The 20,870-nt window shown below is 48.7% G+C and overlaps 2 protein-coding genes across 2 annotated transcripts in view; one reads left to right on the top strand and one right to left on the bottom strand.

The window, feature by feature from the left end:
• Positions 1-3,224: 3,224 nt before the first annotated feature.
• On the bottom strand, positions 3,225-14,321 carry WDR87 (WD repeat domain 87). Its single transcript, XM_045986753.1, has 6 exons — positions 14,247-14,321; positions 13,211-13,378; positions 9,739-12,614; positions 9,015-9,274; positions 5,070-8,653; positions 3,225-5,033 (listed from the first exon to the last, which is right to left on the bottom strand). The coding sequence occupies exons 1-6, from the start codon at positions 14,319-14,321 to the stop codon at positions 3,225-3,227; spliced, it is 8,772 nt and encodes a 2,923-aa protein (XP_045842709.1).
• A 5,403-nt stretch (positions 14,322-19,724) lies between these two features.
• SIPA1L3 (signal induced proliferation associated 1 like 3) overlaps positions 19,725-20,870 on the top strand; it is a 232,757-nt gene continuing 231,611 nt past the window's right edge. Inside the window, exon 1 of the mRNA XM_045989262.1 lies at positions 19,725-19,858. The gene's annotated coding sequence lies outside the window, so the exon portion shown is untranslated. The remainder of the gene's footprint in view (positions 19,859-20,870) is intronic.

Raw genomic sequence — 20,870 nt, forward strand, 5'->3', positions numbered from 1 at the left:
TCTTAAAAAAAAGTTGCGTAACTTTGATCTGTTCATGAAAAAACACCAGACAAACCCCAAACAAGGAATGTTCAACTAGGGACGTCTGAGTGGCTCAATCAGTTAAGCAGCTAACTCTTGATTTCAGCTGAAACCTTTGATTAGAGGTTCTAATCTCAAGGTGGTGGAATGGAGTCCCAAGTCAGGCTCTGTGCTGAGTACAGAGCCTGCTTAGGATTCTTGGGGCACCTGGGTGGCTCAGAGGGTTAAGACTCTGCCTTCGGCTCAGGTCATGATCCTGGGGTCCTGGGATCGAGCTCCGTGTAGGGCTCTCTGCTCAGCGGGGAGCCTGCTTCCTCCTCTCTCTCTGCCTGCCTCTCTGCCTATTTGTGATCTCTGTCTGTCAAATAAATAAAATCTTAAAAAAAAAAAAAGGATTCTCTCTCTCCCTCTGCCCCACCCCCACCTCTCTCTCTCTCAAATATATAATCTTTTTTTAAAATTTGTTTTTAATTTTTATTTGAAGACAGAGATCACAAGCAGGCAGAGAGGCAGGCAGAGAAAGAGAGAGAGGAAGGGAAGCAGGCTCCCTGCCAAGCAGAGAGCCCGGCACTGGGCTCGATCCCAGGACCCCAGGATCACAACCCGGGCCGAAGGCAGAGGCCTTAACCCACCGAGCCACCCAGGCGCCCCTCAAATAAATAATCTTTAAGAAACATGGGGGCGCCTGGGTGGCTCAGTGGGTTAAAGCCTCTGCCTTCGGCTCAGGTCATGATCCCAGGATCCTGGGATCGAGCCCCGCATCGGGCTCTCTGCTCAGCAGGGAGCCTGCTTCCTCCTCTCTCTCTGCCTGCCTCTCTGCCTACTTGAGATCTCTGTCTGTCAAATTAATAAATAAAATCTTTAAAAAAATAAAAAAAATGCGTGGTTGATGGGGGGATGATATTTTTCAATAATGGCAATGTTATAGTCAAAATCCTAACTACAGAAAATAGAATTGTTGTTGCCAGGGACTGTGGGGAGGGGAAAATGGTAGTTAGTGTTTAATGTGTACAGAGTTTCAGTTGGGGAAGATGAGAAAGTTCTGGAGAAGGAGGGTGGTGATGGTTGCCCAAGAATGAGAATGTACTTAATGCCACAGAACTGTACATTTAAAAGTGGTTAAAATGAGGGGCTCCTGGGTGGCTCAGTGGGTTAAAGCCTCTGCCTTCGGCTCAGGTCATGATCCTGGGGTCCTGGGATCGAGCTCCGTGTAGGGCTCTCTGCTCAGCGGGGAGCCTGCTTCCTCCTCTCTCTCTGCCTGCCTCTCTGCCTATTTGTGATCTCTGTCTGTCAAATAAATAAAAAAAAATTTTAAAGTGGTTAAAATGATAAATTTTATCTGTATTTAGCCACAGTAAAAGTGTGTCAGTGTTATGAAAGGCAAATAAAGGCTGTTAAATTGTTCCAGATTAAAGGACATTAAAGAGACATGGCAAGGAAATGCAATATGTAACTATAGATGGTCTCCTAGAACAGAAGCAAAATAATTTACAAAGGACCCTAGGTCAGGGGACAACATTGAAATTGAAAAATATCTAGAGTGTCACAGTCAGTACCAAGGTTTTGAGACTCCCTGAAGAGTCACCTGTAGAATTCCTGATTCTAGGACAACAAAAGCTAGACTGCTTTTTTGTTTTTGTTTTTATCACAGTGTCTTACATTTGACCAGGGGACCCACTGATATCCTGCAAAATGAGTTAAATAGGTATTGCTATGGGCGCCTGGGCAGCTCAGTGGGTTGAGCCTCTGCCTTCAGCTTGGGTCATGAACTTGGGGTCCTGGGATCAAGCCCCGCGTTAGGCTCTCTGCTCAGCAGGGAGCCTGTTTCCCCCTCTCTACCTGCCTCTCTGCCTACTTGTGATCTCTTTCTCTCTGCCAAATAAATAAATTAAATCTTTTTTTAAAAATAGGTATTGCTATTTCCTTTCTGGGAGTTTCAAGGAATTTGTCCATTTCATCTATGTTGTCAAAATTATGGGCGTAGAGTTATCCATAGTATATAATCCCTATCCTTTTGGTGCCTGTAGGGTCTGTAGTGTTGTTCATGCCTCTTTCATGCCTGATACTTTGTTCATGCCTCTTTCAGGCCTGATACTGGTAACTTGTACACTGTCCTTTTTGACATAGACAAAGAGACACCAGAAAGAAATGATTTAAATCAGAGCTGAGTCAGCCAGCTGGGCCATCCTTATTTTTGCTGCCTTACCTGGCTGTTGGGTCATTCTTCCTTTTTGGGGCTTCCTGTCCCTGGCGCATAGCTTTTGTACCCTCCATGTGGGTCTGTACTGCTTGGCCTCTGAGGTGACTCCAACTTCCAGAATGTTCTCTTGCCCTCTATCCCTGGCTTCTCCCACAAAATCAAACTCAGGTAGAGGGAATATAATAACAAAGGAGACATCATGATGAAGTGTGGCAGATGGTAAGAAGGGTTCCTTGATAGAAGCTGATGGTTCAGCTTACCTGGAGAAAGGCAACTCTGAAGTTTCCATGGTGGGGAGTGGAGATCACAGAAAGAACACAGTTACTGGCAAGGACAACTTCCTTCACTTTACTACCCCTTCCCTCAACTCTTGTCTTCTTTGTTGCTAGAGGGAAGGGACTCATGAGATACTCTCAGGGTCCCCTCAACATCCACCACACCTGCTGTTTGGGACTCCAGTCATCAACATGCAGAGCTACGAACAGGGAAACAGAGTTTGTCTCCACTGTGAAACTCCAAGAACTATGCCAGGTCTTCTGATTCTAAAGTCCATTTTCTTTCTACTATATCAGTGCCTCTTATACTAATGCCAAATATTCATTCATTTTTGTGCCAGGTGATTTCCTTCCTGTAGTCTTTAGGGGAGGAGAGGGGAGGCAAGTAAGGAAGAGGACAAGGGGAGACTCTTCTGCCTAAAGGTCTCCAGAAGGTGAGCACCCACTAGCTTTTGGGATGTTTTCCCACTCTCAGGAGTATTTATCTGGTCTCTCTGGCTACCTTTCTGGGGAAGCAATGTTTGAGGAAGAGGGACACATTACAGCGATGGTACAAACAGGAACCTCCTCTTTATTCCACATACAGAAGCTGGTTTCTGGAGCTAGTTAGGGAAAGGGCTTTGGCCTGGCCCTACCTCTGTGTGGGCCCTAGGGATAAGGGTCTATATGAGGGCAACAAGGCCTTCCCCCTTGGGAATGAAAAGTCCTGACCTCCCATCAGTCCCAAATTAGGGGGTGGGAGCAATGATGTGGGGCATTTCCTTGGTGAGATGAATATCTGCTTGGGGCAGGCTCTTCCAGGCGAGTTCCAAGATCCCATACTGAGCAATGCCCATATGATTGATGGTACGGATATTATTCTGACCTGGGAGGGGAACCACCTCCTGGAACTCCAGAGGACCTTTAGGGTTTTGAGAGCCACCACAAAACAGGTGGTAGAACAAGCGCTCCCCAGGAACCAGCTTCATGGCCTTTCGGGCCTCCTCGTAAGTGATCTCTTGGGATTGGGGTTCATCTCTCAGTAACAGCTCCTGCAGCAGCTTCTGGATTCGGGGGGACTTAAGTTGGTACAGGTCCACGAGCTGATGGAACTGTTCCATCCAAGCAGCACTGTCTTTTGCATATCGTTGCTGCAACATCTGCAAGACATGGTACAGTGCCACAAATGTCTCCCAGAGAGGAACCTCTTCCTTCTTCTTAGTGACGGCCCTGGCCTTCTTCTCCAGCTTGGGCAATCTGGGAAAACTGCCTTTGTCCTTAAAAGCCCAGAAGTCTTTTTGAAACATCAGGGCAAGGGTTTGTTTTTCCACAGAGGCGTGGGCACCTGTGACAGTGTCTCCCGTGGCAGGAGGAAAGTGTGGCACCTCCATCTCCTCAAGAGCAGTGGATATCTGCCCTGCCCAGGCACTCCTGTAAGGCTCTTCTAGAAGATGCCAGTTTACACACTTTGGGGTGGGGATTCCTTTGGTACCTAATGGGGACTTTGATGTGGGGCCACCGAAAGGTTTTAACCAGCTTTCCTTTCCTTTTATAGGGGGGATCACTTTCAGGTACTTTGGACCCAGGGCATCCTTACTGGGTTTTGAGATACGTGTGCTTCGTGATTCCAGGATCTGCTTGTGACGGTACACAATGGCTTTAAGTTGGGCCATATGGAGCCAATCTAGGTTTCCCTTTGTGGTGAGGTCTTTGAGAAGCTGGCACAATCTGTGGAAACTCTCCCTAGAAAGCTGTTCTCCTGCCTCCATCCGTTCTAGGACATGGTGGATCCAGTCTATATCTGAGAGTCCTACCTGAGCACCTACTTCCTTGGCCCAGATTTGGGGCAAAGGTACCCCAGTCTTTCTCATCAGGAGTGGATGATGCTGCAAAATCCACTGCAACTTGGGGTCTAGTTGTTTGTCTTGGAGTTTGTGAGCTTCCATGGTCTGCCTCAATATGTCAGGTAAATATGGAGTCTTTAAGTCTCGTTCTGGGGACTCCAAAACTGTATCCAAAACTTGTAGAGGCTTGGGCTTATATTTCTTCAACAGTTCTCCTTGTCTGTCCATAAACCTTGACTCTGGAAGCATCCTGGATGCCTCAAGTGCTCTGGCCTTTTCTTCCGGGAATACTTGTTTTGTAGACACTGGCACTGGTATCTTCTCTTGCGTGTCCAGAGCTATTATTTTCTTGGAAGGGACTTTCAGAACTTTTAGTTTAGCAGTGTCTCTGATATCAGGGATTCTTTTTCCAATAGAAGGGATTATTTCTCTTTCCCTTAGGTCCTTTTGTCTTTCTGCTTGTGACTTAAATAATTTTCCTGTTTTTAAGATCTCTTTTTTCTTGTCTTTTTTCAAAGAGCTTTCCCCCTTTTCTTTCTCACTCAGACTTTCTGACTCTTCCTCACTCAGACTTTCGGACTCTTCTTCACTCATGCTTTCTTCCTCCTCCTCCCCTTCCTCCTCCTCCTCCTCCTCTTCTTTCTCCTCCTCCTCTTCCCCCTCCTGCACCTTCTTCTTTTTCTTCTTCTCCTTCTTTTCCTCTTTCTCCTTCTCCTTTCTCTCTTCCACCTCTACCTCCTTCTCCTCCACCATCTTCCTTTCCTCCTCCTCCTCCTCCTCTTTTTCCTCCTCCTCCTCCTCCTCTTTTTCCTCCTCCTCCTCCTCCTCCTCCTCTTTTTCCTCCTCCTCTTCCTCTTCTTTCTCCTCTTCCTCAGACAAACTCTCTCGCTCTACTTCATCCAGTAAGTTTTCTATTTCTCTGGATAGGCTCGTTCTACTCTCTTCTTGACTGGGAAGCTTTTCCTTTGGTGTATCAAGTGTCTTTAGCTCTTTTCTCTTTTTCAACCTTGGTTCAAGCAGTGGTATTACCTCTTCATCCTTTGTTAGTTCTTCCTTCTCTTCTTCCTGTATGACTTCTCTCTGTTGTCTGGCCAATCTGCTTTCTTCCTCAGTTATTTTTTTCTCTTTCTTTATCATTCTTTTCATTTCCTTGGCCAGTTTTCTCTGCTTCTTAGCCAGTTTCTTCTCATCTTTGGTTACTTCTGGTTGTTCCACAGAAAAATCCCACTGTTTGGCATCAAGCTTATTTTGTTCCTTGCTCAATCTCTTTTCCTTAACCAAGAAGTTCCTTTTCATCTTTGTCATCTCTATTTCTTCCTGGATCACTTTCATTTCTTCTTTGGTAAGATCTTGAAGTGCCTTTAAGACTTTGCTGCTCACTTTTGATTGTGCTTTGGAAATGCCTTCCTTTTCTTTACTCAACTTCCTTACTACTTTGGCCAGCTTCCTCTCTTCCTGGGCATATACTCTTCCTCCTCTGGTAAATTCTAGTTTTCCTTTGGCAATGTCCTTTTGCTTTGTGGCCAATACCCTATCTTCATACCTCAGTATCTTCTCCTCTAGTGACAATTTCCTCTTGATTTGTTCTAGTTCATTCTTGGTCATTCTGAACTGTTTTACGGTTTCTTTAGTCTCTCCTGTGGAGAGAATTTGGCTTTCCTCAGCCAGCCTGACCTTCTCCTGGGCCAGTTTCTTCATTTGTTTGCTCAGTGCCTTTTTTTCCTTAGCACTATCCCAGTCTCCTCTGAGCATTTTCAGTTCTTGGAAGACCCCTCTCTTTTCCATAGCTAATTCCATCTTGTCCCGGGCTAGATTGTGCTGCTTCTGAGCCAGACTTTCTTCTAATTGGGTCAGCTTTTTCTCAGCCTCATCCACCTTCTCCTTCCTCTGGGCAAGTTTTTCCTTTTCTTCCACAAGCTTCTCCTCTTCCTGAGCAAGTTTCTTTTTGTACACGTCCAGTTTCTCCTTTGCTTGGACTAATTTATTTTTGTTCTGGGCAAGGTTTTCTGTGATCTGGAGGAGATTCTCTTTCCTCTGAGCCAATCTCACTTTCTCCTGGAGCAGATTCTCCCTCTCCTGAGCCAGAGACTTCCCCCTCCAGTATAGTATATTCCTGCTGTTTGTGAGTTTTTCCTTGTCCTGGGCCAATTTTTCTTTTTCCTGGGCCAGTTTTAACTTGTTCTCCATCAGTTTCTTCCTTTTCTCAGCAAGCCTTTCCTCTTCCTGAGGCAGTTTCTCCTTGTCCTGGGCCAGTTTCTTCTCTTCCTGAATCAGTAGTTCTTCTTCCAGGACCAGCGCTTTCTCTTCCTTACTCAGTTTCTGCTCTTGCCAGGCCAGGGTCCTGTCTTCCTGAGCCAGTTCCTCCTCTTCCTCAGCCAGATCGCTCAAGTCCTGATTCACTTCCTCTTCTTTCTGAGCCAGTTCCTCTTCTTCCCGTATCACCTTCTTCAATTCCTGGGATAGTTCTTTTTCTTGCAATGCCAGATCTTGCTCCTTCTGGGTCAGTTTTTCCATTTTCTGGGCCAGCATCTTTTTTACCTCAGCCAGCTTCCCTCCTTTCTTTGCTATTTTCTCTTCTTCTCCAGCCAATTCCTCAAATTGCTTGGCCAGTTTCTTCCTCTTCTGGGCCAGTTTCTCTGCTTCTTGGCTTAACTTCTCCTCTCTTTGGGCCAATTTTTCCTCATTGTGGACAAACTTCCTCTCTGCCTGGACCATTGACCTGTCTCTCTGAGCCAGTTTCCCATATTCCCTGGCCAGTTTTCTCTCTTCCTGGGCCAGTTTTCTCTCTTTCTGTGCTAGCTTCTCTTCTTTTTGGGCCAGCTTCCTTTCTTCTTGGGCTCGTTTCCTTTCAGCCTGGGCTCGTTTCCTCCCAATCCAGGCCTGATCATATTCCTTTTGGATCTGTCTCTGCTCTTTTGACATCAGCTCTTCTTTCTCTTCTCCTTCTTCTCCCCGTCCCTGAGACACTTCTCCTCCCCCTTCCTGAGACACTTCTTCTCCCTTCAGGGTCAATTCCTCCTGAGGTTTGTGTTCCTCTCTGGACCTGTCCACTCTCTTTTCCCAGACCTCTAACCACTCATCCCATCTCAGCTTCTTCTTGTCCACATCCAGCTTTTCCTCCCCTGGGAGTGGCTTCCTTTCATCTGTTTGTTGTTTCTTCTCTTCCTCCAGATGCCTCTTGTCCCAAGCTCTCTTCCATTCATCCCAGGGTATCTTCTCATCCTGGGCCTGTTTCCACTCATCCCAGGACTTCTTCCACTCCTGCCAAGACAGCTTCCTCTCAGCCATAACTGGGCTTTCTTCTTGCTTAACTACTTCCTCTTCTGGTTTGGTCACTTCCTCTACTGCCGGACTCACATCCCTCTCTCTTTTGCTCACTGTCTCTTTTTCATCCACCTCTCTTTCCTGCTGAACTTCTGTCCTCTCTTGTTTAAAGGGCTTCTTAAAGGATTTCTTCCCTTCTTTCTTCGCTTTTCGTTTTCCCTTGGTTAGACCACCTGGTCCTAAAAAGATAACTTTCTTTTTCTTAACTTTTTTGGAAATCACCTGGGTTTCCTGCACAGCTGGCATGTCCTCTGCTTCCTTTTGCTCTCGCTCTTGCACCTCTGGTATCTTGTCCTCCCTTCTGCTTATTATATCGTCTCTAATTGCCCGTTCATGAATAAAAATCGGTTTCTCCTCTGGCCAGGCTACATCCCAGTTGAGGTCCTCAAGCAGAACCTCACTTTTTTCCTCCAACAAAGGGCAGATCTCCTGGAAAAGCTCCCAGCTGGGCTGTCGATCTGCCAGCACTTCCTGAGCCATGGCCACCAGCTCCATGTTTAGAGCTTCTGACATGTGTGCTTGGGAACCAGATATTCTAAGGGTCATAAGACGACATAGATCATCCCGCCATGATGAGCTCTCTTCAGGGATGGTCTTGCGGCCAGGCTCCCCCGCGGCACCTCGCCCTTGGGCTTTCAGCTGCTTCACAACTTGTTCTCCCTTTACAGCAGCCAGAGTTTCCTCAGTTGTAACTTCAGCTTCTTTTGTCTTCTTCTTGTGCCTCTTTTTGGGTTTCCGCGGTGTTCTTTTCTTGCCTTTTCTCTCATGGATTTTCCTCAGCATCTTCAGGGTCGATGCAAAATGGTCCTTTGAGGTGTCTTTCTCTGGAGGTTGTGGCTCACCATCTTTTGAACTCTTTAACACACTGATGGTCGAAGAGATTCTAGGATGGGCGACTGTCTCCTCCACCGAAACTGGTGCAGCTTCCCTCTGGTTAATTTCACCCTCTAAGAGACCTTGCTCTCTGCCAGCCTCTTTCATCTTCTTGAGGGCCCGCCACAATTTTCGGGCTGTAGGGAAGATCAGGAGATGGAGATAAGGAAGGCGTGGGAGGCTTAAGTCACTTCTTTCCCACTAATGGTATGAGTAAGAAGAATTGCCGTAAAAGTAGTAGCAACAGAGGGAGCTGAGACCTTTAAAAAAAAAAAGAGTTCTCCTTACTTTATTCCAGTGCTCCCCACTTCTAAATCCTGTGGAGATAAGCATTGGAGTCTCCCTGAGTTTGGGTAGATTCTTCCTAGGAAGTTTGTGTGAAAAGATGCATCTACTTGTCTCTGGTCCTACCTGATTGATATCTCTTGACCCATGTTAGCTCTGACTCTTTTGCCCCTTGGGACTCATGCGGCATGAATCAGATCACCCCATACGTACCGTGCTTTTTGCCCCCCTTTTTGCCTTTGCCGGACTTGATGGGAACTTTAGGTTCTTCAGGAATTACGTCAGGTTGCTTGGAAAGGGATAGAAGTTTGGAAACCCTTGAGACCTCTAAAGAAAAAGCAGGCTTTTCCTGTCCCTCTGACAAGGTCAGGTTTTCATTCAATCGCTGCTCCACTTGAGTGTGAAGGATTTGGAGATCTGTGGCCGTTATCCCCAACAGATGGTCTAGGGATTCATCCCCAATCATTTCCTGCCTGTAAAAGTCAAAGGAGGGGAAAGACCAGGATGAATCAGGGAAAGGACAACAGGGAGAATGAGAAGGAAGGAACTGCAAACTGCCATGGAACAGCCAGGGGGCTTGGCACAGTGGCCAACAGAGACAGTGTACGTTGAGATAGAGGATGGCCAAGAAAAAAGAAGAAGTCTAGAAAGCCAAGGTGGCAATGAATGGAGTGGTTTTTATGGGGAATGAAGAGGTAGGAGAAAAGAATGAGCAAGGGAACTCAGGAGTTAGGGGACAGACAGGAACAGGAGAAAAAGTGGAGACAGGAGTGAGCAGTCAGGATTGTCAGGACAGTCTGGGAATGGAAAAAAAGACAATGAAAGAGAAAAGGGACAGTAAGAGTTAATGGAGAGGTATGAAGAGAGAGTGAAGGAAGGGAAAGGGAGAAGAAAACTAGAGGCTAGTCAAGAATTGCAGGAGGCACAAAGAACTTACTGCATCTCCTGGAAGGTCTCGCGATGCTGGATCAGGCTTAAGAGTGAGGACTTACAGTGGATTCCAGTGTCAGGTATGAGGGTCAGGGCCTTACTCCTCACTCTTTGGTCTTTGTCCATCAATCCTTGGGCCAGAGGCATGGCAAAAAGGTGAGTAATCATTCCTAGACGCTTTAGCCCTTCCCAGGCTAGCTCTCGGATCAGCGGGTTGGAATTGGCGGTATCATCCAGTAGGCGACGGGCTGTTTCAGAGCGCAGGGATGAAGACACCTTGTAAGAGGCAAAGATTTGTCCCAGTGCACCAATGCAGCATTGGTACTTCAGTGGGGAAGCAAGGATCATAATGTTGAGGATTGTCTCCACCAGGCTATTAATAGCTATTTCACTCATCTTTTTCCCCAGCCAACTACGGTTTGCTGAGTCTGTAAGGACACTGTAGGTTACATCCTTGGTCTGTCTCATTTCTATGAAGTTCTCATCCTCCTTTTCATATGAATATTCTCCTGCATCACTTAGAAACTTTTCCCTACTGTGCCAGAAGAAGAATTGCTGGGACTTGTCCCATTCCGTTTCCCACACAGGTGAATGCAGGTTGCACTGTAGGTATATTGGGCTGCCCTCTGGCCAAAGACGGGCACGAATCACCGAGTTGGGGATGTAGCAGTCAGGAGCCAAGAGCCATTCCCGCCCATGACCAAAGTAGCATCGCAGTATTTGGTAAGGGTTGAGTCCATCCCAGGTAGACAACTGTAGTTGGGGAGGAACCACATAATGGGGAGGCTTGCTCACCTCCAGCCCAACAGTCTCCTCTTTATATGAGAAACCACGTCTGAAGGAAGACAGTATCACGGGGCTCCCTTGCTCATCTTCTTCTATCACGTGCGGCACCGTATGATCAAAGGCAATGGCCCGCTTATTGCCAAGTTTCTCTAGACCTGCTAATTCCTGATTCCCTTTTCCAAGGTAGATGTACTTGGGCACAAACATGGTCTCAAAGGAGAAGAAGAAGCTTGGGGCAAAAGGCTTAGGGGCCTCTACCACTTCATCTGTCATGCTCATAAAGGAAAGGCGATCCAGCAGGTTTGGGTGAAGCAGTTTGAGACAGGACACCAGATAAAGACTCTGGTTAAAAGTCACAAGCAAGTCACCCCGGTCGTTTGCAAAGCAGATTGGGCCAAAGTGCAGCGATGAATCCAGCATGGCTACAAGTCTGCCGTGGAAGTTCCAGACCCGGACAGACCCATCAATACCCCCCGTGACAAAAAGACTCAAGGACAGGCAGACATCGAAGGATGTGATGGTACACTGGTGCAGAGGCAGTGTCTCTATATACATTGAGCCTTCTTGTGACTCAGAGGACAGAAAATCATGGAACTTCCAGAGACGCAGACAGTTAGTCTCCGTGATAGCGCCCACCGAGGTGGGTAAGAGTATCAGGTGTTTTAGGTGACAGCTGCTGAGAATGCTGGCGAGCGTCTTCAAATGCACTCGCTTCCCCTCGAGCACAGTTTCCGATAGGTGTATGTAGTCATCCATTCCATAGGAACAGAGCAAAGAGTTTTCTCGGCTACCAAAAAGCCCTCCAGGTAGTGTAGAGAGTGCCAGGATAGCTCCAAAGTGCATGAACTTCTCTATTCGGGCACAGTAGTTCTGGGAAAGCACTCTGATTACCCCACTCTGGTGTCCAGAGAACATGAGTCCTTGTAGACCCCGCCCCAGGTGGAAATGCCCATAAGCCAGACATTGTACCCAGTCCCGAGAGTCTGGGGAGGTGGACAAGAGATACTTGGCTGGGCAAGGGCAGCGGGTCGTGTCAAACACCAGCACCTCTGTGGTGCCTGTTGCTACAAAGAGCTCCTCTTTTTCTGGGTCATAAGCCCAATCCACAGCCCGGTCCAGGATCGAGAAGGGCCAGGTGAGGACGAGCAGATCCCCCGTGAGTGGGGACAAAAAGCGCAATAAGCCATCCTCAGTAGTGCACAGGATCCGGAACCAGTTCTCACCGCAGCGGACCCGACGCAGCTGCTGGGGAGCAGAGCCGCAGACGTTGAAGAGGCTGTAGAAGCAAGGCAGACAGCGCAAGGAGAAGGTGTGGGTGGTTTGGCAGAAGAAAGTAGTGTTGTCAATAAACTCGAGTTCATACAGCTCCTCGCCAAGTTCTAGCCGCCGCAGCAGGTTGCCCAGAGTCAGGTTCCACTCCTTGATCAGGCCTTCCTTGCCGGCTGTGAGCAGGGTGTGGGCCTCCGGACGGCTGCGGATACAGATCACCGCCGAGACATGGGCCTTGAAACTGTGGAGAGAGTTTCCCCGGGTGATGCTCCATACTTGGACTTCCCCACCCTTGTTTCCAGCGTAGAGAAAGCCCTGGTCCGAGCAGGTGAAGCAGCAGGTGATAGGGGAGCCGCTGGTGGCAGACATGAACCTCTGAACCTCTCCTAGCTGGCCTTGGCCCTGGCGCTCAAGCACCCTCACCACCGTCTCACACAGCGCAAGGACGGAGCCATTGGGACCGTTCAGACTGATGTCCTGGACGAGCTCATCCCCAGGCATGGGGACCATGTGGGCTACTTGGAGGCCCCTGCCACTCCGCTCAATGATCCATGTGACCACTGCCCCCAGGATGCCCGACAGAAGCATCTTCATTTCTGGGTCATAGCAGAGGCAGTTGATGTTAAAGCGGCAGGGCACTATACCCAGGGGTTTGAACGACCGGAAGTGGTCCCCAAAGAGCCGCAAGATCAGGTCACCACAGTAGGCCACGAGGATGTGAAAGGAACCCGTGTGGACCATGCACTGGATGGGCGGCAGTCGTTCAGTCATGGAGAATATTCTCTTCTCGACCATGTCGTCAATTTTGCTCTTCATCCATACGACAGCCTACAAGAGAGTAAGATGGACCCTGACTAGGAAAGATAGTAGGAGAGGAAAGGGCGGCATATGCGGCTCCTTTGCCCCGTGCTTGTGCTGAGAAGGACTCGGAAGACTCCCGAGTGTTTTTACCCCCTCCCCTGGGTTATGGGAACTGGAAATACTATAGAAGCAGGAAGTCCGGGACCCTTTCCCTAACCTTGGCCTACTTGAGGAAAATCAGAAAATCTATTCAAGGAGAGACTGTAAGGGAGGAGGGGAGATCCCTAGATCTCCGTCATTTTCTTTCTTTCTTTTTTAGGTTTTATTGATTTATCTGACAGAGAGACAGCGAGAGCTAGAGAGGGAACACAAGTAGGAGGAGTGTGAGAGGGAGAAGCAGGCTCCCCGCTGAGCAGAGAGCCTGATGCGGGGCTCAATCCCAGGACCCTGGGATCATGACCTGAGCCAAAGGCAGACGCTTAATGGCTGAGCCACCCAGGTGCCCCACTGGTCATTTTCATTCAAGAGGTAGATCTCCCTTTGTCAGTTTGGGATGAGAGCTTATGTGGTCACGGCCCCTGTCGAGTGAGCTAAGAAGGAGAGGGTAGGTGAGGGAGTTTTACCTGTATTTCTTTGGTGCTTGTCACCCAAGAGAGGGAGGCGAAGAAGTTGGCATCGCTGAAGTAATAGCATATAAGCGGCATATTTTGAGGATGGCGAGACTCTCTGAACAGTATCTGGGACTGGTCACTCAGCACGACCACTTCATTCTTTGGGTCTTCTGACGTTTGCTGGGGAGAGGCCTGGCATGAAGCGACAGACCAGGACGCACATGCACTCAATATACTCTCACACAAGTCGCAGCTGAAGCCTTTCCCATGGTCATGCCTCATGCCTGTTCCACCCACCCACGCACGACTTGTCACTCATAGGACACCTGCAGTTCGCAAACAGGTAACACAACACGCGACCTAAGAGAACCAAAGCCCTAACAGGGCCCGAATGGACAAATTTCATGGTGTGAGCACAGGGGAAAACAGACGTTCTTCCCAGCGTACCCATTTGCTAACACTCCTTTTGTCTACAAGGTACCGACGTCATAAAAGACGTATTTAACACATGACCCAGGCAAGTACTCCACTGTGGACCTACACGAAATGTAACCAGAGTGTGACAAAAGTCAGTGCAACTTTAAGTTCTTCAGGCTTAAAAGGGCACAAAGTTAAGACTTTAACACCCTACCTTTAAACTTGACAGAGAAAGACTATATGCAATATGTATTATCCCACAGCGCTGAGAGCATGCGCTGTGACACATTCACCTGGCAGTTCGCACAGAGCCAACCACAGCAAAACTGAGCTCGGCCAGTGTTCTGCCTGCTGCCTAATCCCTTCTGTTTGAGAAAAATCTCTCTCCCCAAAGGTTTGGTTCCTCTGACAATGCTCCAGAGTGTTCCCCTTCCACTACCAAAATGTACTTGCGAGAGATCCCTAGGCTCATCTGGAAATGGATGTCCACTCCCTACTAAGGGGACAATTGTTTTATGGTCTACTGTGCCTGCTTTCTGCTTCCCCAGAAAATCTACGCTCTTCTGAAGTGCTCATAACAATTAAGGTAGATAGAGGCCAATAACACGTTTATGTCCTATATATGTATTACCTTGCTTTTATGTATGATGTCATTTAGGAGGTATTTAAAATCCTTCCATAGGGGAATGAGTCTGGTAGAAGACATCACCTTGATTATTCCTTGGTCCTCCTCAGGACCGTTGCTTAAAATACCTGTGGGAATCCAAAGGATGCCTGCTTAGATGTTACTACTTTTTGAGGAATGAGGGCTTAGAAGTCAAGATCCATGAACTCATGCGTTTTGAATATTTCTTGAACGTCAGGAGCCATCCATAAGACACATCTTCTCATTTAACCTTCACTGAGGCCCAGTAAGGTATGTATAACCCCATTTTATAGATGAGAAAATTGAGGCTTGGGGAGGGTGAATCAGAGTTGAGGATTGAATCTTAACATTGGCTGTCATGACCCTGTAGGATATTATGGGTGAAGGAAGCAGGGAGGGGGTGCTAGAAGGGAATTCCATCCCAGACAAATAACATTTCTTTGTTGCTGGTGATGTGTCAAGAGAGCATTTTGCCAGGACTTGGCAGTTCCCGGAGTGTAGTCCTTGGATCTCCTGCTCTGAAACTCCTAGGGAAAGAGTGTGTCTTAAAATACAGATCCCCAGGTTCCCCTGTAGACCAACAGAAGCAAAACCATGGCAGTGGGACCCAGGGACCTTCACGTCTAACAAATTCCCTAGGTGATTCTATGGACATTCAAGTCTGACTATTAGAAGAGGAAATTGGAATGAGGGGGGTCCCCTAGGACTAAGAGCCAACCCCACTTGCACCACTGGAGAAAGGATCCAGCCCTCTGGATTTGCCGGCCTTCCCAGGTTTGTGGAATCAAGAAGCTTTCTCACACATGAGGCCTCTGCCATGCGTCTTCCCCATGCCCTTCTCCTTGGCCTTCATGAGGACAAACCTCTACTTTTCCTCCTTGGATTGGGAAACCTACTTTTTAACAAGTCCCCTGTGTCAAGGAGTCTGTCATTACTGGTCTGACGATCGGCTTGTTTTCTTCACTTGTAAAAGAAAAAATGCCAGCCTTGCCTACTTCACAGGGTTGTTGCAAAGATCAAATAAGATAATTCCTGTGAATTCTGCTTTAAGGGTACTCTGAAGCAACAAACAATTAACGATTGCTGTTTGTAGCTTGGTCTGGTTCTCGGACCTAAGCGTTTGTTTCTCTCCATGACAGCTAAATTTATAGTCTGGCCAGCAGAGGGCAATGGAGGCCATCCTTGTACGTGCCAGAGGGCGGAAGACGGATGCACTTTGAGTTTGGAGAAGTAGCTCCTTCCAGAGTGAGATCCCAAGGCCAGCAGCATCTGCACCACCTGGGAACTTGCTGGGAATGCAAGTTACTGGGCCCCACACCAGACCTACTGAACGGGTAACTGACGGTAGGGCCCCCCAAAGCTGATGTTTACAATCCCTCTGACTGATCTTAGGCACACTAAACTCTGAGAAGCACTTACCTGGAGTGCTTAAAGTTCCAGATCAGTTTGGCCCGGGCCTCCTGAGGCGAAGTCAACAGAACCCACCCTCTGGCATGGCTCAGCCTAGGCCCTGTGTTGCCACAGAGACTTGGTGTCTGGATTTGGGGGAAGCAGTAAGCAAAAAGTATCATCCTCTCATGTGTAGAATGGGTTAGGGCCCCCCACCCAAAGTTTTCACATCAATCACTTCATTCCTTTCAAATCCTGAGAGGCAAATAGTATTATCTCCAGTATACATTATGGGGACCATGAATTCAGAGGGGGAAAGGGATGTGTTCAAGGCTACATGGGACAGATTCAAGACTAAGAGCTGATCCACAGGTCAGGCTGCTTCTGCCATATCAGAGGAGGAAGAGGCTGCCAGCTGATGCCTCTGAAGCTCTCTGACCCACGGGCTAACTAATGGGAGTTGGTAACTGGCTGTCAGAGACCCTAATGTCCCCTCTGTCTCTGTACTCTGCCCAAGGCTGCATGCTGCCCTCCTGCCATTACATTTTCACGTTCTCTTCCCCTACAGGCCTACACTTGCAGCTCCTCTGGACCACTTTTCAGGAGCCAGTGTGAACTGCTTCAGATCCTGCCCATCAGTGGATGGCCCAGTGGGCCAGGCCCCACAGCTTATATTTACCCCAATGGCTCCTCCTTGAGACCCCAGAGCTACTGAGAGAGTAGTGATTTGTAACAAATTTGCAGTCACGCCATCACTTTCCATTGTTTCTAACATCTCCTCTGGGTCCAGTTTCTCTTGGCTAGCCTGCAAAGAGCAAGTGGTTAGGACACTTTGTGGGCACATTCCTTGGGGTTAGTGGGAAAGAAGGCCTTCGAAACCCAAGCCTCTGTGTGTTTTTTTGGACACTCTCTCCCACCCCATTTACCACCTCTCTCCTAAAGTTCCCCCACCTTTGATTCCCTAATCCCATTATCTGCCCTTAAAAGAAAATCTGGAGTGAGCTCCAGATGCCTTTGTCCCAATCTTCTTGACTTTTTAGTATCTTGATAACCCATGGGTTATCTCTCAAATAGGAGTATTAAGGCCCTGCAGTCAATTTAGGGGAGTTCATATTTGGGGCCAAGATTTGGTATGTCCTACTGACTATGAAGGCAAAGCAGGTCTGTGACTGGGCACCGCACTACATCCTTTTCTTAGCCACAGTCCACTTTGGTGGTGGGATGGAAGGCCAGACTCCAAATCCTGTCTTTGTAATAAAGAGGATTGCCTCTAGGGGGCACTGCACTCCATGACAGTATTGGGCCCCTGGGCTCCTTTTGGGTCATTCAGTGGCTCCATATGCTATTGTAGGAAGGTGAGGGCATACAGTTCTTGCCCCATAGAGCTTACAGTTCAGCAGGGAAGGCGGACATCAAAGAGTTGTCATAAAATTTGACTACAGTGAGAAATTCTGAGTGTTGGGTTCTATTATTCTTTGAACTTTTCTGCAATTTTTAATCTTCCCAAGCTTAAAGCCAATTAAATTAGGCTATTGATTCACTTTTAAGAAGGAAAGGAAAAAAGGGCGGAGAGTAGATACAGCAAGGAGACCTGGCCACCCAAAAGGAGGGTGATGTGTGCTCCACCGTCGAGAATTCCGTGGCCTCACAGTAGGAGACAGGGATGCAGAAACCCAGAAGGTTTTCTTATCAGAAACCACCTATTCTAGGGTTTCTTATCAGAAGGGCCTAGTTAACTAGTCAGAGAGGCTATAATGCCACAGGCAATCTTGGAAATAGAGTAGGCATTTTAAATACATTGTTTCATTGAATTCTTATGATGATTCTGTGACTTAGCTAACATCCTCCATTAAACTTTTAAAAATGGACATGGTATGGGGTACCTGGGTGGGTCAGTGGGTTAAGCCTCTGCCTTCTGCTCAGATCATAATCTTGGGGTCCTGGGATCAGCCCCACATCAGGCACTCTGTTCAGCAGGGAGCCTGCTTCCTCCTCTCTCTCTGCCTGCCTCTCTCCCTACTTGTGATCTCTCTGTCAAATAAATAAAATAAAAATCTTTTTAAAAAAATGGACTTGGTAAAAAATATTCAAAAGATACTAGGGAGCATAGATTGAAAAAGTCACCTTTTCACACGTGATAACATTTTTGTTTTCCCTTCACAAAGGTAACGGTGGTTGTATGTTTCCACAGCTGTTCTGTACATACCCAAGTGTGTATGTGAAAGATAACCCTTACAAATAGTGGTGCACTACACACTGTTCTGCACCTCTTTCTCACCTAATATATCTTAGAGATGAACTCATATTAATACATATAGCCCGGTCTCATTTTTCAGCAGTTGCCGGCGGCATGGTATTGATCGTTTATTTATCCAACCTTCTATTAATGGACATTGGGCACTTTCCAAACTTTTGCTACAACAACCCATGCCACAAATGGGTATCTTTGTTTATGCCTCAGAGTTTTAATTTTATTTTAGTTAAATGAAATCTTAAAATTGGAGCCATGTAAATGTTTTCTCATTAAGCATAACTTATTTTGGATATAGTGGGTTAAATAAAATATTAAAATATTCACCCATTCCTTTAATTTTTTAATGTAATAATTAAAATGGCATATGTGGTTGCATTATAATTGTGTCGGATAGTCTTGCTTTAGATTGTCTCTCTCTAGTGATTGTCTGATACCCCCACTGGACTTAGCTCCCTCAGGTAGGAACCCTGTCTTGACTTCCCACTGTCCCACAATCACCCAACCTGGCATGAAGTACGTGCTTAATACAATTCTGTTGAATGAATGAGCAAATGAATGACCCTCTGCCCTCTCCCAGGAGGAATAGATGCTTCCCAGTTTCAAGTCTTACTGAGCATCTTCTTGGAAGAAACAATGTTATTGACTGGGTTTTCTTGCTTGAGGACCTTGCGCTTCAGCAATCCCCTCGGTAACCCCTATGGAGTTGAAGTGGTAACATCCTTTTTTTTTTTTTTTTAAAGGGTCGGATTCTTGATTATTTCTGCAGGTGAACTAAATTTGAACAAAATTCCCAGGCAGTAGGTACTCAACAAGCACCAGACACGCTCAGAATGTGTGATCAACGACTGAAAGGTGGCTCACAGGGCCTCCAGGGCAGCCCTCTGGATGGTGGTCCTGAGGCTCCCGTGGAGGAAAGAGCTCTGGAGCTGCCTCGGCCGGCGAGAGGCCACCACACCCGAGTCCCTACACGCTCGGGCGTCCCGGCCCTAAGCGTGGGTAGGAAGGAGGGCGTGACCGCCTGTTCAAGGCTGGAGCCATCCATGCCTATTACCTGCGACGACAGGGACGGGTACAGCGTGTGAGGAGATACCCGGGAGCTCCTATGTGAAAGAGTAGACCTAGAAGGAGCGCCTGGGTAGCGACCTTGGGGATGCTGCGGGAAGACTCCGCGGACGGAGCGGTTACCCTCCAATCTCGCGCCCAGTAGACAGACCCAGGCGAAGGTAGTGAGCGCGCGTGCGCACTCGCGCGCGCCCGTAGGAAGAAGCTCAGCGCGCGCTTCCGCGCGCGCGCGCGCGTTCGAAAGGGAAAAAAAAAGTCTCCCCCGCGGGGGCCCGCGGCGTTTAGGCCGGTGTTGGCCGACGAGCGCGCGTGCGCGAGCGCGCAAAGACGCCCTCCACTGCCGCTCCCCTCCACTGGGGGTCTAGCGCACAGCTCCGCTGTCCCCGCCTCTCCCGAGGCTCGCGCCCTCGGGGTAAGTACCTCGCGCCTGGCGGAGAGAGGGGGTGAGTCCGCCGGAGGAAGGGTGGAGGCAGCCAGGGCTGGGAGAAAGGGAAAAACCGCTCTCGCAGAGCGAAGAGCTCGGCCGCGGGGCTGGAGTCTGCAGAAGACACGCCTCCATCCTTCACGCCCCTCGGGGCTGCGGAAGTGCTCTGGAGACTGGAGCGGCACGGAGGCGACAGGTGGACTACCATTCCCAGAAGGCGGCGCGGGGCTGCGCCTACTGGTCCCGGCAATACCTGCGCGCCAGGCCCTTTTTTTTTTTTTTTTTCCTTCTTCCCAGCTGCCGCCTAGGGCGAAACTACAGTTCCCAGAAGGCGTCGCGCGAAGCGGCTTGGAAGTGGGCAGCCTGGAAGTCACTCGGGCCACCCGAGCTGGCGGCGTCTCCAGCGAACCGCGCGGAGCCGGACGCCGCGGTCGTGGGGCCCGCGGGACGGGCAGCCGGGACGCCCAGGTATGTGGGTTCGGGTGCAGGGGCGGTCTCACGCAAGGGTGGCGGGGAATCGGTGTCCACTCGGACCCCGAGGGGGTCAGCGCGGGCTGGAGACCCGGCGGACGGCCGGGTGTGGGCACCGGTTGTGGGGGGCGGCGGCGCCGGGACTCGCGCCCTCCGGACCTGGCCAGACCTGTGCCCGCATGGCTCAACTTTCAAGACGTGCTACCAGCAATGTATGTAAGAGCATGGAGTGGGAGTCGGGTAGCGGTGGGTTCGCGTCCCGCCTCTGCCACTCGGGAGCTGCAATCTAGGGAAACCGCACCGAACCTCAGTTTCCCCTTCGGCAAAAACGGGAATAAGAGTGTCTTTTGCTGGGGATTCTGTTGAGATGTTGAGATATGGCGAATAAGGCGTTTGGCACATGGAAGACACTTACTACATGTTTGCGCTATTGTTGGCTCCCACGAAATTGGGTGAAGGTGTTAACATCTACGGCATTGGGTTAGTTGAGGGTATGCATGTAAAGGGCCGAGTCCATAGTACTCAGTGGAGGGTGGCTCCTGTTAATCAAAATTATTTTAGGGGCTTTGGGTTTGGGAGGCAGAGTCCCAGATTCAAATTTAAGCTGTACCATTTATCAGCCATGCGACCTTGGGCAACTGGCTTCACCTCTCTGTGGCTCGGTTTCCCTATCTGTAAAATGGGGATTTCTTTTTTTTTTTTTAAGATTTTATTTATTTATTTGACAGAGAGAAATCACAAGAGAGGCAGGCAGAGAGAGAGGAAGGGAAGCAGGCTCTCTCCGCCGAGCAGAGAGCCTGGTGTGGGACTTGATCCCAGGACCCTGAGATCATGACCTGAGCCGAAGGCAGCGGCCCAACCCACTGAGCCACCCAGGCGCCCCAAAATGGGGATTTCAATAGCAGCCACCTCGTGGAGTTTTGAGGATGCAGTGAGAATATTGTGTGTAAAGTGCTTAGAGCAGCAGTTGGCACATAGTGAGCATTCAATAAATGGTACCATTTATTCA

This window comes from Meles meles, chromosome 19 (genome assembly GCF_922984935.1).
Source record: "Meles meles chromosome 19, mMelMel3.1 paternal haplotype, whole genome shotgun sequence".
NCBI classification, from domain to species: domain Eukaryota; kingdom Metazoa; phylum Chordata; class Mammalia; order Carnivora; family Mustelidae; genus Meles; species Meles meles.

What these genes read in the sequence shown, in the direction of transcription:
- WDR87 (XM_045986753.1), bottom strand. Translation starts at nt 14,321, where the DNA reads ATGTCTTCTACCAGACTCATTCCCCTATGGAAGGATTTTAAATACCTC. An exon ending in ACATCATACATAAAAGCAAG is followed by an intron (nt 13,379 to 14,246) that starts GTAATACATATA and finishes GCCTCTCCCCAG; the next exon opens with CAAACGTCAGAAGACCCAAA. An exon ending in AAAGGGGGGCAAAAAGCACG is followed by an intron (nt 8,654 to 9,014) that starts GTACGTATGGGG and finishes TCTTCCCTACAG; the next exon opens with CCCGAAAATTGTGGCGGGCC.